The 17,258-nt window shown below is 37.4% G+C and overlaps 1 protein-coding gene across 2 annotated transcripts in view; it reads left to right on the forward strand.

Moving 5' to 3' along the window:
* The window catches only part of VAMP4 (vesicle associated membrane protein 4), a 28,168-nt gene that overhangs the window by 1,185 nt on the left and 9,725 nt on the right, over positions 1-17,258 (forward strand). For both annotated transcript variants that reach the window (XR_003523140.2, XM_027612294.2), the window contains exons 2-5: positions 1,974-2,093; positions 8,702-8,748; positions 12,076-12,126; positions 16,666-16,766. Coding sequence is in view for 1 of the 2 variants with exons in the window: in XM_027612294.2 (XP_027468095.1) it covers positions 2,028-2,093; positions 8,702-8,748; positions 12,076-12,126; positions 16,666-16,766 (265 nt within the window). In the remaining variant the exon portion in view is untranslated. The remainder of the gene's footprint in view (positions 1-1,973; positions 2,094-8,701; positions 8,749-12,075; positions 12,127-16,665; positions 16,767-17,258) is intronic.

Genomic DNA, 17,258 nt, shown 5'->3' on the forward strand with positions numbered 1-17,258 from the left:
CATTTCTGAGCATTCTTTTTTTTTTACTAGTTGTTTGGCACAAATCATCAGTTGCTCTCTGGTTCATCAAGCACAGTTAATCTTGCTTGATGTTTTGCTGATGTCTTTTCTGTTTGTCAGACACTGGTTTCTTGCCTTCAAGAGGCTGATCCTTGGATTTTAGGACCTGATGATGGGGTTTGCTCATCATTAAACTTGTAGCTTGACTGTGTATTTCATAAAGATGTTAAGTCTGCCTGTTTTTTGCCTTAGGGTATTAAAGCAGCCCCTTTGTTGGGTTTAAAATAGAAATAATAACATGCAGGTATAATTGAAAAGCACAGATTTTTCAGTTGCTTCCTTTCTGATCTGTTTTTTTTTTTTTCTGCATGCTATAACATTTCTGTGTGAATGAATTATTCTGAAATCAAAGTATGAGGAATAAAATGGGCCAGATGTACGTGACAGAAATATCATGGAATAAAGAACTCTAGAGCTGTTACTTAGGTAGCAAGAATTTGGTTTTTGTTACAAGTGGTTAAGTTTCTGGTTTGGAAGCATTTCTTATCAAAGAAAACTATCAATTTGTTTTGATAGGAGGCCAACTTAAAATATTACTTTTATTTGGTTTATGAAACTGGCCTCTGGGCTTATATATAATATTAGCCAGCAAACCGATGTCTTATTATACTTAAAGATCTTAGAGTTGTTTCTTTTTGTGAAAAGGGGAAGAGGGCTGTTGGGTTGTTACAGAGAAGTGGTCTTTCTAGAACAGAATAGGTTCTGTTAATTTAATACATATTAAAACTGATCACGGATAGCCATTGATTAACTTGAGCCTATGTTTCTGCTATTTTAATCAGTAGAGAGACTATTAGTTACTTATCTTTACTCAGCCTTAGTTCTTAGCTTCTTAGAGCCTACTTTAAAGGAGTATCATAAAGACTAAAAGAAAATGCATGTAAATCACTGAGCACAGTGCCTACCACATAGTAAAAGATCCAGTACCTTAGCTATTCTCATTTTTCATCTATCTTCTAATCTAAGATACTGAAAACTCAAATTTGCATGTCAGCTTTTTCTCGAGAAAATTTGAATAAACTCCATACTCAAGCATTTTCCTAGAAAATCACAATGCATATTAGCATATAAAAAGCTGTGAGACTTTCCTGTAGCAATAAAATAAAAACAAAACCAAAAAACCTGGCTCTGTTTAACCCACTACTTACTAAACTTGTCCCTTTTCTTGGAGCCTAGTGCTGTGCTTTGGAATAGGATGTTATAACTTACAGAATATTTTTGCATGTATTACCTGATTTGACCATCTCAACTCCATGTAGAAGCCTAAAAATCACTATTTTATAGATGAAGAAACTGAATCATTGTTTAATCAACTAACTAAAAATACGAAAACTAGGAGTGTACTGCTGTCTTCTGATTCCAGGTTAAAATCTTAAAGCATTTAATGTCTCATTTTCTCCTAATTTCCCCCTCTCCTAAGCAATCTGCTCTTGAATTTTGTAAAAACTTTCACTAATTTCCCCTACATGTTCTCTCTTAAAAGTTACATCCATTTTCTTTTTTTTTTCTTTTTTAAAGATTTTATTTATTTATTTGACAGAGAGACATACAGCGAGAGCAAGAACACAAGCAGGGGGAGTGGGAGAGGGAGAAGCAGGCTTCCCGCGGAGCAGAGAGCCCGATGTAGGGCTCGATCCCAGGACTCTGGGATCATGACCTGAGCTGAAGGCAGACGCTTAACGACTGAGCCACCCAGGCGCCCCAAGTTACATCCATTTTCTCATAGTTTTAACTATTTTTTATGTATTGAGGCCTGGCATGGAGGACAGGATTACCCGGAATGAAGCAAGCGGGAAGGCAGTAAAGTCCGAGAAATGAAGGAGGCTCCTTCATACAAGGCCTTGAACACTATTGAAATAATTTAGCTTCTACCCCAAAGTCTCAAATCTGATGAAATTTATTTTCTCTTCAAGGTGGTGAATACTTACTCTGCTGGGAAAGAGAAGAGTACTTTTTGAGTAAAAAGTATGCCTCCCAAGTTTAAGCGCCACCTAAATGATGATGATGTCACTGGTTCTGTGAAAAGTGAAAGGGTGAGTTTAGAATCTTAATTTTTCAAACAGATCAAAATATGTCTTCATTCCTTTTGTAAATAATTTGTTTTAGAAAAATCTAAAGTTTATGGCTTTATTCTAATTCTGTTTTTTCTTCATAGTAAATATTTTAAAGTATATGTTACTTAGATGGGTGACTCAGTTGAATTCTACTTCCACTATTGATCAAATTATACTCACAGACTTTTCTAGTCTTTCAAAGTGAATTTTATACAAATACACAGCATCTTATTCAGAATTCTGGAACCAAATATGGTTGGAATTCAGAGTTTTTCAGATTTTAAAAAGGTAGTTAAATGCATATTATATAATAGGCTTTTTTTTTCTTAAAGGATTTTATTTATTCATTTGAGACACAGAGATACAGAGAGAGAGAAGAGAAAGCATGAGCAGGGAGAGAGGCAGAGGGAAAGGGAGAAGCAGGCTCCTTGCTGAGCCAGGAGCCCGATGTGGGGCTCAAGCCCAGGACCCTGGGATCATGACCTGAGCTGAAGGCAGATGCTTAACCATCTGAGCCACCCAGGCGCCCATATATAATAGGCTTTTTGGCCTCTGGAGCAGCACCTCCAAGTATATTAGTATTTTTCAGAGAAATGTCTGATTATGGGGTGCCTGGGTGGCTCAGTCGGTTAAGCGTCCGACTCTTGATTTCGGCTGAAGTCATGATCTCAGAGTTGTGAGATAGAGCCCTGAGTTGGGTTCTGCTGCTGGGTGTGGAACCTGCTTAAGAGTCTCTCTTTCCCTCTCCCTCGCTAAAATAAAAAGAAATATCTGATTACTCTAAGTATATAAGTAAAACGTATAAATAAATTAGCTAACATCAATTCAGGTCATGTTTTCCTCCAAATAAGTTTTGGCTCCAAACTTACAAAACCTCTTGGTTTTCAGAACTTTTTAGATTTTTGGAATTGCAGATAAAGAATGTTAGTTCTATAATTGTCTCAGAGTTCAGAGTAGTTTTTATATAACATTCAATTTCTAATTTATCCCAGAACATTCTTTTTTTTTTTTTTAAGATTTTATTTATTTATTTATTTAGAGAGAGCACAAGTTGGGGGAGAGGCAGATGGAGAAGCAGGCTCCACACTGAACAGGGATCCCGAAGTGGGGCTGGATCCCGAAGTGGGGCTCGATTCCAGGACCCTGGGATCACGACCTGAGCTGAAGGCAGACACTTAACTGACTGAGACACCCAGGCGTCCCTGTCCCAGAACATTCTATGCAGATATGTATAAATCTAGAGGTTATGCAGAATTTTGGAAGACAACATTTGATAGGAATGTTGTAAATAGATTACTTTTATAGTAAGTACTCAAGAAATATTTATTGAGGAAAGGAATTAGTGTTTTTCTTTTTTATCCAGCAACCTGAAACCCTCGCTCACTTCCTATCTCATTACTGTTCCTTTATTTACTGATGCATTTATTGACCACCTGCTATTGTGCTAAAAACAATCTCTGCCTGTATAGAGCTTATAATCTACTTGACTTCATTTTACACATTCCTTTTTTGTACAAGTTCTGAACACATATTATTCACTCTTTCCAACAGCTTATGATTTAAAAGTATCTTTTAGTACAATACAGGAAACATTTGTCTTTTCCTTATTCTAACTCTCTCTCGTTTGTTTTCTACTTGAAGGGGTAGAATCCACCAATAGACTTAATTGCTAGGAAGCTTTTTAAAATAAGCTTTATGTATATACTTAAAATTATAAAATATAGTCTTAATCAGTTCTTCTGCTGAGAGTGTAACTGTGGCTCTTTCTCTTTACATTGTTGGTTAATTACTACCACAATTTATTGTAAAAATAGGATATTGAACCAAAACTGAACAAAATTGGCTGCTTAGAGACCTCCTTTTGAATGTTTATCAGATGGTGAATTTTGATAACTGATTGGTTTAATTATCTATAAATTACTTTAAAAAATTTTTTTTAAGTTTTATTCTACTTTCCTATTCTACTTTTCTTAGTAACAGTTTTATTGAGATATAATTCATATGCCATACAATTCACTCTTTTAAAGTGTACAATTCAAATGGTTTTTAGTTTATTCGCAGAATTGTGCAACTATTACCACAGTTAGTTTTAGGACATTATCATCATTCCAAAAAGAAACTCTGTACCTTTTAGCATTCATCCCCCATTCTTCTCATCCCCTCAACCCTAGACAACCACCAATCTATGGATTTGTCTACTCTGGACATTTTATATAAATGGAATCATACAATATGTTGTCTCTGTAATTGGCTTTTTGGATTTAGATCCTAATGTTTTTGAAGTTCACAACATGTATCAGTACTTCATTCCTTTTTATTGCTGAATAATATCCCAGTATATGGATATAACACGTTTATCCATTCATCACTTGATGGACATTTGGGGTTTTTTGGAATATTAATGACTTTTTGCATACCACTTCTGGCTGTTGGCCTTTTGGCTATTTGACTATTAAGAATAGTAGTGTTGTTGGGGCTCCTGGGTGGTGGAGTCAGTTAAGTGACTAACCTTGGTTATGGCTCAGGTCATGATTTCATGGTCATGAGATCAAGCCCTCCTTTTGAGCTCCACACTCAGCATGCATGGAGTCCGCTTAAGACTCTTTCCCCCTCTCACTCTGCCCCTACCCCCACCCCGTCTTTATGGACACACACTCTCTCTCTCTCTCTAAAATAAATAGATAAAATCCTTAAAAAAAAAAAAATTAGCCATGCTGGGGTGCCTGGGTGGCTCAGTCAGTTGAACGTCCGACTCTTGATTTCAGCTCAGGTCATGATATCAGGGTCGTGAGATCGAGCCCCACATTGGGCTCCGCTCTGAGCATGGAGCCTGCTTGAGAGTCTCTCTTCCTCTTCCTCTGCCCCCCCCCACCGCCCTCGCACTTTCTCTTTCAAATCTTTAAAAAAAAAAAAAAAGAAGAATAGCAGTGCTATGAATATTCACATACAGATTTTTACGTGAACATGTTTTCATTTCTCTTGTGTGAATACTTAGGACTGGAATTGCCAACTTAGTTATTATGTTCAACCTTTGGAAGAATTGCCAAGTTGTTTTCCAAAGTGGTTGCACAATTTTTACATTCCCACCAGCAGGGTATGTGGATTCCACTTTCTCCACATTTCTCCTGCCAGCCAGTTTCTCCTCATCACCAATTTCTCCTCATTAATTTGGTTGTTTAATGCTTTTGTCCTAAAATTCATCTTTGTATTAATATTGCTAACCCTAACATTCTTTTCATTAGAATTTGCTGATGTGTTTTTTTCCACCTCTTTTTTTCATCCTTTGTTTGACGTTTGTTTTAGGTGAATTTTTTGTAAACAGATTTGGCTGGAATTGTTGGACTCTAATCATGTGTAATTTTTACTTTTAATAGGAGCATTCAAACCATTCACGTTTGTTATGATAACTAATATATTGGGGATTTTTCTGTCTTAGCCAGTCCCTCTGCTGGCCGTGAATGCCCTTCCCCCTGATCTTTGGTTGGCCCTTTGTTATCATTTGGATCTCAGCTTAAATTTCACTTCTTGAGAGTGATTTTCCATGACAACCTAATCTCATTTAGTCACCCTGTCACTTCCTATCCTGTCACTGTTTCAGTTCTCAGCATAGCATTTGTCACCATCAGATATTTTTCTATGAGAGTTCAGACCTTGTTTGTCTTGTTTAAAGCTGGTGCTTGCCTAGAACAGTGCCTAGCACATAGAGATGCACAAACATGTTTATTAAATGAATATTAAATATATCCTGTTTTCATTTTCTCACTCTCTGTGATAATGTTATATATTATACATATATATAGTTCATTAGATTTCATATGTTTTCCCTCTTTCCCTGACTGCTTTGGCAGATTGATTGTTTTTCCTCATCTTCTCCCCAACCCTAGTATCACTAGTTAAAAAAATGTCCTTCCTTTCTCTCTCTCCCTTTTTTTTTTATTAACTTCGTATTTTAACAGTTATGTTTAGGGATGCCTGGGTGGCTCAGTCAATTAAGCCTCTGCCTTCGGCTCAAGTCATATTCCAGGGTCCTGGAACCAGCCACACATTGGGCTCCCTGCTCATCAGGGAGCTTTCTTCTCCCTCTGCCCTTCCGCCCGCTCATGCTCACTCTCTCTCAAATAAATAAAATCTTAAAAAACAAACAAAAAACCCAAAAAAAGTTATGTTTAAATCTGTGTTCTCTGTCAACATACCCAAAACAATGCCCCCTCTGTTGTTTTACTTTCTCATTCTAGCCAGCTTCCCACCTCCGCCACTCCTATCCCCGGTGAGGTGTGCCTCTCACTCTTACTTCTGCACTTCACCCTTCCTCTCCCGCTTCTAGGTTGTATTAGAACATTTGGGGCCCTTTTAAAGTTTTTCCTTATACCTTTAAAAACAAAAACAAAAACAAAAAAAACCCTAACACTGGATATTTTTTTATTTTTTAAAGATTTTATTTATTTCACAGAGAGAGACAGCAAGAGAGGGAACACAAGCAGGGGGAGTGGGAGAGGGAGAAGCAGGCTTCCCGCTGAGCAGGGAGCCCGATGTGGGGCTCAATCCCAGGACCCTGGGATCATGACCTGCGCCGAAGGCAGGCGCTTAACGACTGAGCCACCCAGGCGCCCCAACATTGGATATTTATTGTTGCTTTTATACGAAATATAAATGAATAACAACATTAAATAAAAGTACATGTGTAACAACATTAAAAGGGAGTGATAACCAACACTTTCCAGGTGGTGATTGCCTCTTGGGTAGAAGAGGAGGTGAGGATTAGGGAAGGGTCCATCGGAGTCTTCAACGTTAGTATTACATTTAATTTCTTAAGCCAGATGTTGGCCTTATACCTTTTCTTTTTCAATAGCTATAAGATATAGTTCACAGTCACATTATCGTTTATTCAGATTTGACTACACATTTTATTAGAGTCAATGATTGTATCAATCTCTTAGAATGTTTCTTCTGGGGGCGCCTGGGTGGCTCAGTTGGTTGAGCGACTGCCTTCGGCTCAGGTCATGATCCTGGAGTCCCGGGATCGAGTCCCACATCGGGCTCCCTGCTGAGCAGGGAGTCTGCTTCTCCCTCTGACCCTCTTCCCTCTCATGCTCTCTATCTCTCATTCTCTCTCTCAAATAAATAAAAATCTTTAAAAAAAAAAAAAGAATGTTTCTTCTGATAATAATTGGGTTTTTTTGGCTGGTGAAATTCCTTGAGTAATTTTCTCAGAAAAGGCACATAGGTGGTGTATTTGTTTCCTATTGCTGTTGTAACAAATTACTGCAAACTCAAAACAACATAGATTTACCATCTTCTAGTTCTGGTGACCAGAAGTCCAAAGTGGGTCTTCCTGGGCTAAAATCAAGGCTTTGGCAGGATGTGTTCCTTCTGGAGGCTCTAGGGGAGAATCTAGTTTCCTTGCCTTTCCCAGCTTCTAAAGGCTGCCTGTGGTCTTTGGCTCCCGCTCCTTCCGTTGTCTTTAAAGCCAGCAGTGTAAGATCTTCTAGCTCTTCCCCTCCCTACTCTTTCCCTCCCTGCCTTCTCTCTCTCCTTTCTCTCTCTTTCCTGTGCTCTCACTCTGGCATTCTGCCTTCCTCTTTTGAGAACTCTTGTGATTATGTTGGGCCCACATGAATAATCATTGATCTTACCATCTCACAATTTTTTTTTTAAAGATTTATTTATTTATTTGAGAGAGAGAGAATGAGAGCGATAGAGAGCATGAGAGGGAAGAGGGTCAGAGGGAGAGGCAGACTCCCTGCCGAGCAGGGAGCCCGATGTGGGACTCGATCCCGGGACTCCAGGATCATGACCTGAGCCGAAGGCAGTCGCCTAACCAACTGAGCCACCCAGGCGCCCACCATCTCACAATTTTTAACTTAATCACACCTGCAGAGTCCCTTTTAGCATGCAAGGAGACATTTTCACAGGTTTCAAGGATTAGGATGGGGATATCTTAGGGAGTTATTATTCTGCCTACAAGTTATATACTAAGTTCTTGTATGCTGGAAAGGTCTGGTTGTTGCAAGAGGGTGCGATCATCTTCATATTAAGGAAAATAGTTCCATCTTATAAAAAAGAAGTATAAAGTTGTTTTTGTTTGGAAGTTCTAATATGTGTAGAGGGTTATTTATGAACTGTGGAGGTAGTAGGTGGACTGTGCCAATTATTAAACCCTTGTCTCCCACCTCTGAACACGTCTTCTGTGCTCCTCTCTGATGCTGGAGTCGGCTCTGCAACTACATTTCTCCTTTGCCACCTGGCTCCCTGTTAGGTTCTGCCTGTAGAGAGAGATTGGAAGAGGAAGGAGAAGGGACTTAACTTCTTCCTGATTGCCTATAGTTCCTTATTCCCACCCTGGCTTCAGTGACCTTTCTACCTTGTAGTCAGTCATAGCATCCTGCTATTATAAGCATTTTCTTTGGAGGGTGGGCATATGTGGCTCTTTTAGCTTACGTGAAGCACAGGTAATCACTCTTCCCTCTGTCTGGAACCTTGGAGTAAAAAAATTTCACCAGGATAGAACTCCCTTCATTACTCCTCCCTGACAGTTTGTAAGCCTTCTGAATCTGAAAACTCAAGTTTTGTTTTTTTTTTTTTGACAGAGAAATCTTTTGGAAGATGATTCAGACGAAGAAGAAGACTTTTTTCTGTAAGTTTTTTTTGTTTAACAGCCTTATTGGTGTTGTAGATGTAATTAACATCGAATAAAATGCTTATAGAGTAGATGTAATTAACATCTAATAAAATGCATATAAAGTATATGAGTTTTGATACATGTACTATACACCTATGAAATCATCACCAAAATCAAGTAAAGAGCATAACCATCACTTCAAAAGTTTCCTCATACCCCTTGGGAATCTCACTCCCCCAATCCCCAGGCAACCACTGATCTGCTATCACTATAGTTTGTATTTTCCACAATTTTTTAAATAAATGGTATCATGCAGTATGCCTTTTTTTTCCTGGCTTCATTCACTTTGCATAATAATTTTGAGATTCACCTATGCTGTCACATGTACCAGGAGTTCCTTTTTATTTCTGAGAAGTATTCCATTATATGAATGTACTACAATTCATTCATCCATTCACTTATTGGTAGATATTTGGGGTGTTTATAGTTTTCGCTATCATGAATAAAGCTACTATAAACATTTATGTACAAGTTTTTGTGTGGACTTATGCTTTCAGTTCTCTTGGGAAAATACTTAGGAGTTAGTTGAGTGGCTTGTATATTTTTACGGCTGTTTTCCAGAGTGGTGTACCATTTTATATTCCCACCAGCATTGTATAAGAGTTCTAGTTGCTCTAAATCCTCATCAATACTATATATGGTCAGTGTTTTAATTTTAGCCATTCTTACAGGTATGTAGTGGTATCTCACTATATTTTAGTTTGCATTTCCCTAATGACAAATCATGTTAGACATCATTTTTTGTGTGTATTTGCCATCCTCATAGCTTCTGATAAAGTACATGTTAAAATCTTTTGCCCAATTCTAAATGTGTCTTCTTATTCAGTTGTTTATGTATTCACGATATAAGTTCTTTGTCAGGTATGTTTTACAGATATTTACTTTCAGTCTGTATCTTGATCTTTTCATTTTCATAACAATATCTTTTGAAGATCAAACTTGATTTTGATGAAATCAATTTATTACAAATTTTCTTTTATTGTTTTCACTTATTTAAGAAATATATGCCAAGCCCAAGTTCAGTAAGATCTTCTCCTGTGTTTTCTTCTAGGAGTTTTATAGTTTTGGCTTTTACATTTAGGTCTATAATCTATTTCAAGTAAATTTTAATATATGGTTGAAGTAAGGGTGAAGAATGAATTTTTTTTTCTTTTTGGCGTATGGCTATCCACCATCTGATGAAAAGATTATCCTTTTCCCATTGAATTGCCATGATACTTTGTCAGTTAATTGATCTGATCAGTCCTTCACAGTTATGATTAGAAAGGGCTGTGTTCGTACAGGCCTAGATTTGTATTTGCAAAGTCAGGAAGGCAGGCGTATATTATTGCAGGAGTTTTCTCTGGAGATTCATGTAGAGGGGTGTGCCTGAGGAGAAACATTTGCCTCCCTCTTTGTTATAATGTTGCAGAGTTTTTGTAGAGGCTTTTGCTCCCCCAAATAAAAACATTTTATTAAATGTAATTGACAGCTGTGAAGCAGTGAACAAAAAAGAGCCTGCCAGATAGGAAGCAGATCCATTAACAGGAAATAGTATCACTTTGGCCAAGGTCAGATGAAGTGGCAAGATAATTTCCTACATGTGACAAGATTTCCGAAGAGTCACAAAGCTAATTGCCTTGGTGCCAATTATGGTGGAAAGCCTTAAAACTGGAGCAATAGCTGCCTGTCAGAAAGGAACTTAGGGTTGAACAGGAGGCCAGAAGCTTAAATAAGTGATTCCGTCATTGGAAGCTGGGTACCCTTGTGAGAAACACTCAGTCTTCAGACCAGCAGTGTACTGCTGGAAGTCCACTCGCAAATGACGGACATCTTTCAGAAGGCCTGACAGCCAGCGTGCACACTTGCTCAAAATGCAGTTTCCACACACTGAGGTTCTATCTGGGTATTGAAAGGGAGACAAAACAAATACATTTTTTAAAAATTAATCAACACCCAAGTTTATAGCAGCATTATTCACAATAATCAAAAGATGGAGCAACCTAAATGTCCATGAGCAGGTGAATGGATAAACAAAGGGTATATCGATACAATTGATTATTAATCGGTCTTTATTACTCGGTCTCAAAAAAGAAGGAAATTCTCACACATGTTACAACATGGATGAACCTCAAAGACGTTATGCTAGGTGGAAGAAGCTGATCACAAAAGGATAAATTTTACATGATTCCATTTATGTGAAGTACCTAGAGTAGATGAATTCATGGAGACACAAAAGTAGAATGGAGGTTGCCAGGGGCAGGATGAGGAGGAATGGGGGAGTTAGTGTTTAATTGGTACAGATCCTATTTTTTTCTTTTCTAATTTTAAAACATTTTTTTATTTATTTTTTAAAGATTTTTATTTATTTGACAGAGAGAGACACAGCAAGAGAGGGAACACAAGCAGGGGGAGTGGGAGACAGGAGAAGCAGGCTTCCCACAGAGCAGGGAGCCCAATGCGGGGCTTGATCCCAGGACTGTGGGATCATGACTTGAGCCGAAGGCAGACGCTTAACTACTGAGCCACCCAGGTGCCCCTAATTTTTTTTTTTTTTTTTAAAGTAAGCTCTACACCCAACATGGGGCTCAAACTCACCATCCTGTGATCAGGAGTGGCATGCTCTACTGAGTGAGCCAGACACCCACCCTACTTTTTAAAATTTTTGTGGTTTATGCCTTATTCTCTGTCTCAAAGGAATGATAATTACTCAAAACATCCAGAAGTTTTTATTTCCAGAATATTGAAATGGTTGAAATGATATAACACTTAACTAATAAATAATTTGAGAAATGTTGGTATTTTCGTAGACTCTTGGATTTCCCTTTAGCTTTGTTGATAAGTTTAAGATGAGTAACGAAAAAAATACTAGTGTTTTGAATGGATTTTTCTCTATATCCATTCCTGATAATCAGCATTTTATGATAACCTAATTCGAAGGTGAATTTACTTTTAGTGTTCTATAATTTATCATAAAGCTATTCCTAGTCACTGGCACTTGAGTTGTTATGGTGTTTCAGAGGTTAGTGATTAGAACAACCTGTGTATAAACAAAGGGTTATATAAACCCTATTTTCTCTGAAAATTTTAACATTCAGAAGAATTAGATTAGTTGTGGCCAGCACCAAGTACCAGTAAAGTACAGATGTGATTAAATATTATTCAGTTTCAGCAATACCAGTAAAATGTGTTTTTTCATAATAAATGACTAATCCATGTTTAGAGTTGAGCTTGATTGTGTGTCTTTTCTATTTTTTTTTTAATGCTCTCATTATGAATATGTACTTGGTATTTTGTTTTCAGAAGGGGACCATCTGGACCAAGATTTGGACCTAGAAATGATAAAATTAAGCAGTAAGTTCCTGAGATCTCATTTGCTTAAGTGATTATCATAATTCTGTGTGGACCCAGGGTTGGCAGTCTGCAGCCTATGAGCCAAATCTGGTTGCTGCCTATTTTTCTGAATGAAGTTTTATTGGAACACAGCCATGCCTGTTTGTTTTCTTATCTATGGCTGCTTTCAGACTACAGTGGCAGATTTGAGTAGTTGTGACAGAGACCTTATGGCCCAAAAATCTGAAATATCTATTATCTGGCCCTTTACAGAAAAAATTTGCTGAGCCCTGATGTAGACTAACTATAACTACTGGATTGTAAAAAAACGAATAATTCTTTCTATTTTCACAAAGCTACCTCTGAATAATGGCTAAGGAAATCCAATTCCTGTGTTGGTTTCTCCTAACTTAATTACTTTATGTCAAATCCATTTATTTAGCATAATCTCAAGGTCCATTTTGGTTTTAAGTCTATTGCTTGATTCCCATTTTCAGAATAAATAGAAGTAATATAGATTTAGTTTTTTGAAGTATAATTTTTTTATATTCCTCCAGAATTTTTTCATATCTATAACATCCTAATTCCTATATTGATCTAAGATTTATAGCTAAGTAATTTTTAGTTTAAAACTTTTTCTGTATATGTTGGTGGTGGTAGGTTGATGGGTAATGCTGTAGTAAATGTATCTAATGTTAGAAGGATCTGAGTCCTGAGAAGAAGGGAGAAGGAATGGGAGGAGCAGTGAAATAGCCCTGGAAACTGACCGAGTTTTGAAGACTAACTGTGGACAATAACTAAATGGCCTGGATTCAGGATCTAAGGAGGGATAGTCACTGCTCTAGTTCAGTTGGTACACAGTGGGAAGGGTGCTGTAATAGGGAATCAAGTTATTGGTCAGACACTTGGGCTTTAGTCAGGTAGCTGTTGGTGTGACAAAAAATGTCCACACTTAGCTGAATCCTAGCTAATGGATTCTGCAATACAGAACCAAGGTTCCCACAAACTGATTTGAGTGCTAGACAGGATGTTTTCATTTTCTCTTGCTATGTAACAGATTGCCCTGAACCTAGCACCCTAAAACAACATATATTATCATCTCACATTTTCCATGGGTCCAGGAGTTTGGTCACTGCTTAGGTGGGCCCTCTGCAACAGGGTCTCACAAGCCAGCAATCAAGGTGTTGCCAGGGCTGGGATCTCACTTGAAGCTCCTGATGAAGCTCAGGTAGTTGTTGCCAGAATTACTTTCCTTGCACATGTAGAACTCATGGTACCTGCTCCTTCAAGGCCAGCAGAAGAGAGTCCCTGCTGCTCCAAGGCTCTGATTTGGCCAGTAAAGATACAATGAGCTACTTAGATTCAGGCAGTTCATTATGTACATAGACCATAAAAGGAAGAGTAGCCAAACTCTCTGGGTTCTTGTTCTACACACCAAAAATGTTGACTCCAAAACAAAAGGGGCTGCACTGCTATAATAGGAGGTGTAGGATACCCTGTTACAAAGGAGCCAATTCTGCACTGTAGCTCAGTGGTTTTATAGTCTGCAGATAAGGCCTGCACAAAGCCTCCATACATCCTCAGAACCTGGGAAGTTGTAAGAAATTGTCTTGTGACAGTCTTCAGGGAGATGAGTGGGAGATGGCCTCACAAGCCATTCATCTTGTGTTCTGGGAGGATTAAAAAGCATGCAGGGTCATCAGGATGCCATGGCAGAGCTGTTTCTCTACACTGAGCCAGCGTGCCTTCTGTGTCCACCCACAGTTCTTACCTAAACCACCTGGGAAAGAGGACTTCACTGATGACACACTTGTTTTTTGTCCTGTCAGTATGCTTTGTTTCCTGTCTGATAATCCTTCTGCAGAGTGAGCCTAGTACTGAGTATGGCTTATTGAGTCTTTTGAATATGATTTTCCAGATGAACCCAAGCCACTGCTGGTTGTACAGAATGGTCATTGCAAACAAAGTATCTATGTTAGCAAGTGCCAAGCACATGCACACATGAATATATTTATGTACATATTAATGTAATCACAGAATTTTAGAACAGTAAGGGATTATTAAGTATAATGGTTCTTACTCTAGAGCTAAAGGCTTGCCAGACTTAGAAGGTGATCAGTCATCAAAACATATATATTCACCCTTGTGGGACAAACTCATAAATGCGTATTTAACCAGGGCATGATTCAGTGTGTGTGCCCAAAATGGCCCAAGATGGCAGAGCACAACCTACCACACAGCTTGCCCATGGACAAATACCTGGCATTAGTTGAGTAACCAAAATTGGTAGCACTGGTGAGTTTCTTTAAGCTGCCTATTACTACTTAGTTTGTAACGTTTTAATACAGGGTATTTCTTAACCTCACGGATCAGTAACGTTGCTTTGTTTGAATTTGATTGGCATGTTGACACCAGATTATTCCCACAAAAAATACTCAACATCACTTTTTATGGAAGATTTCTTTTGGTGAGAGATTTAAAATATTGACATGCCTATGTAAAATGTATGATTCTCTTTGGAATGTTTTCTTTGCTTTTAAGTTAAATAACAGCTTTATAGATGCAGCTCTAGTGAATTACAGGCATTCTCTGTTAGGGGTAGGTAATTTCCTAAGTATAGTCTTGGTCCAGTCAGTTTAACTTCATAAAAAGGACCCCAAGGAATGTTCTATGATGCAACAGATATATATATATAGATATAGATATAGATATAGATATGTATGTATATATATGTATGTATGTATGTATATATGTAGTTGCAAAAATACAGCATAACTTTAAACCTTCTTTTGTCAACACTACCTTAAAAAGCCACAAGATGGGGGTGTTAACTATGAAAATAAATATTTTCTTTAGAGTATTTGTTGCAGAGCAGGATTTTTTTTTTTTCTTAAAAGAAGGGCACTGACATTAAGTGCATGCTAAGTGTTAAGCATTGTGCTAAGTGTTTAAAAAACACTGTTACATCTAATTCTCACAAGTGAGAGATGACCATTTTCATTATAAAGGTGAGAAAATATGAGGCTCAAGGAGGCTTGCAACAGACACTACTATACCATGCAGTTTCCCTGTTGATAATTGAAATAGAGTCATTTCAGGAATACAGGTGCTGTCAAGCCCTAAGCATGATTTAAATCAACATTGAAATATAGCTTTTCCTTTCTGTATATCTTTATCTTTTTCTGGGTACACGCTCTCTTGTGTCCTTTCTTCTACCCATATGACTCTCCTTTAACCGGAAATGATACAAATCTCCACACCCTCCTTTACAAACTTGTTTTTCCTTTGAGTTCTTAATTTTCTGTTTTAGTTAATAGCATTATCTCCTGACACTCAGTTGCTCAAATTACAAATCTCTCTACCCTTTTCCTGCTTCTACCCTTTTCTTGCCTCTACTTAGAGGCAAAAAAATAAATATATTCTTTAAAGAATAAAGAATTACTTGCAAGTAATCCAGTGCATTTTAAACATTTTTTTGAGTTGTAAGAACCATGAGTTCAGGGGCGCCTGGGTGGCTCAGATGGTTAAGTGTCTGCCTTCGGCTCAGGTCATGATCCCAGGGTCCTGGGATCGAGTCCTGCATCGGGCTCCCTGCTCCTTGGGAGCCTGCTTCTCCCTCTGCCTCTCTCTCTCTCTCTGTCTCTCATGAATAAATAAATAAAATCTTAAAAAAAAAAAAAGAACCATGAGTTCACTTTATTTCTCCTTTTAAATATTTCACTGGAATGACCATTTTATGAAGTAATTTAAGGTAATTTTTGTCTAACAGAACAGAGGAAAATAAACACTTTAAATTATTAAACATTTCTGTATTTGTGTACTCAAGGTAACTCCTGAGTGAGAGTAGGCAGCTAAGAACCAATTAGATGAATGAACCAATGAAGATTTAGTCTTTATTAAACAGTCTGAAATTTGATTAAAACAGGCCCTCATCACCTAACATAAAGGAGGAAATTATATTTTCATTTTGAAAAACAGCAAAAAATGTTTCTGTTCCCTCTTGGGTGCTTCAGAATCTTCCCAGCTGTGCCCATGTCTTAAACCTATTTGTTCAAGAGAAAACTGATGAGCAGTGAACAGTTAACACCCATGGAGCATCAGCGTACATTTCTGTTTTGGAAACTGAGTATTTTCATAAGCTAATCACACGCCCAGGCAGACTCCTTTGTTAGCCTTAGTTTATAAACTACAGCAGAAGTAAGTTATAGCTGTGTCGGCGGGACGCCTCTGTAGCCTATGGAAAAGAAAAGGAAACATTATTTAGAGTCAAGCTATTTGACTAAAATCTGCAGTTACTGAACATTCTGACAGAAATTTGCAGGAACAGGGCTAAGTAAACTATCTTTAATATGACTTTTACTTACAGTATCTTTAATTTCCTGAGTGCTCAAGCCCACAAATGGAAGAACCGTGCTGCACAGCCTTAACTTAAACATTTTATAGTTGAATACTTGTCTGAAAACTTGCTATTTTCTATCATGGAAGTTTTCTGATGAAAGTTTCAAAAATTATAAAATGTTCAAAAGAAAAAATAATTTTTAAATCTTTCTTTTAAACTAGTGTTCAGAATCAGGTGGATGAAGTTATTGATGTCATGCAAGAAAATATTACAAAGGTAATTGAAAGAGGGGAGAGACTAGATGAACTACAGGACAAATCAGGTACAGATACTTCATATATTTCTCGATACTATTAATTTGTGTTTTGATAGTTTATTTCTTTTCCCATTTCTCCAGCCAGAGTTTAGGAATCTTAGCTTAGGAAAATGATATTTGGTCCTTAATTTTGTGATTTTAGTATTTTAACTTTAGCTCCCTTTACTTGAATCATCTAATTGCATTAATTATCAGGTTGAAAATGGAAAAATTTTAAATTTATTGTTGAATAGTTAGAGTAAAATTTTTTTTGCCTTATTATGTTCATGTGCACTGTATTTCTTTTCTCATGATCTCAAGAAGGAAAAGTCTAATCACTTCTTTCAACACTTATGTCAAACTTCATCTGATATTTTTATCTTAGGCTTTCTCTGATAACAGTTTACATTTCTTTATTGACAGATGTTAGTCTCTGTACTTGTAACAGTTGCTGGCACATGTTAGCTTCTCAAATATTGTTTTAGTGATGAATGGCTAAATACCTCACTCATCCTTGAA

The sequence above is a fragment of the Zalophus californianus genome, chromosome 10, assembly GCF_009762305.2.
Source record: "Zalophus californianus isolate mZalCal1 chromosome 10, mZalCal1.pri.v2, whole genome shotgun sequence".
Classification (NCBI taxonomy): domain Eukaryota; kingdom Metazoa; phylum Chordata; class Mammalia; order Carnivora; family Otariidae; genus Zalophus; species Zalophus californianus.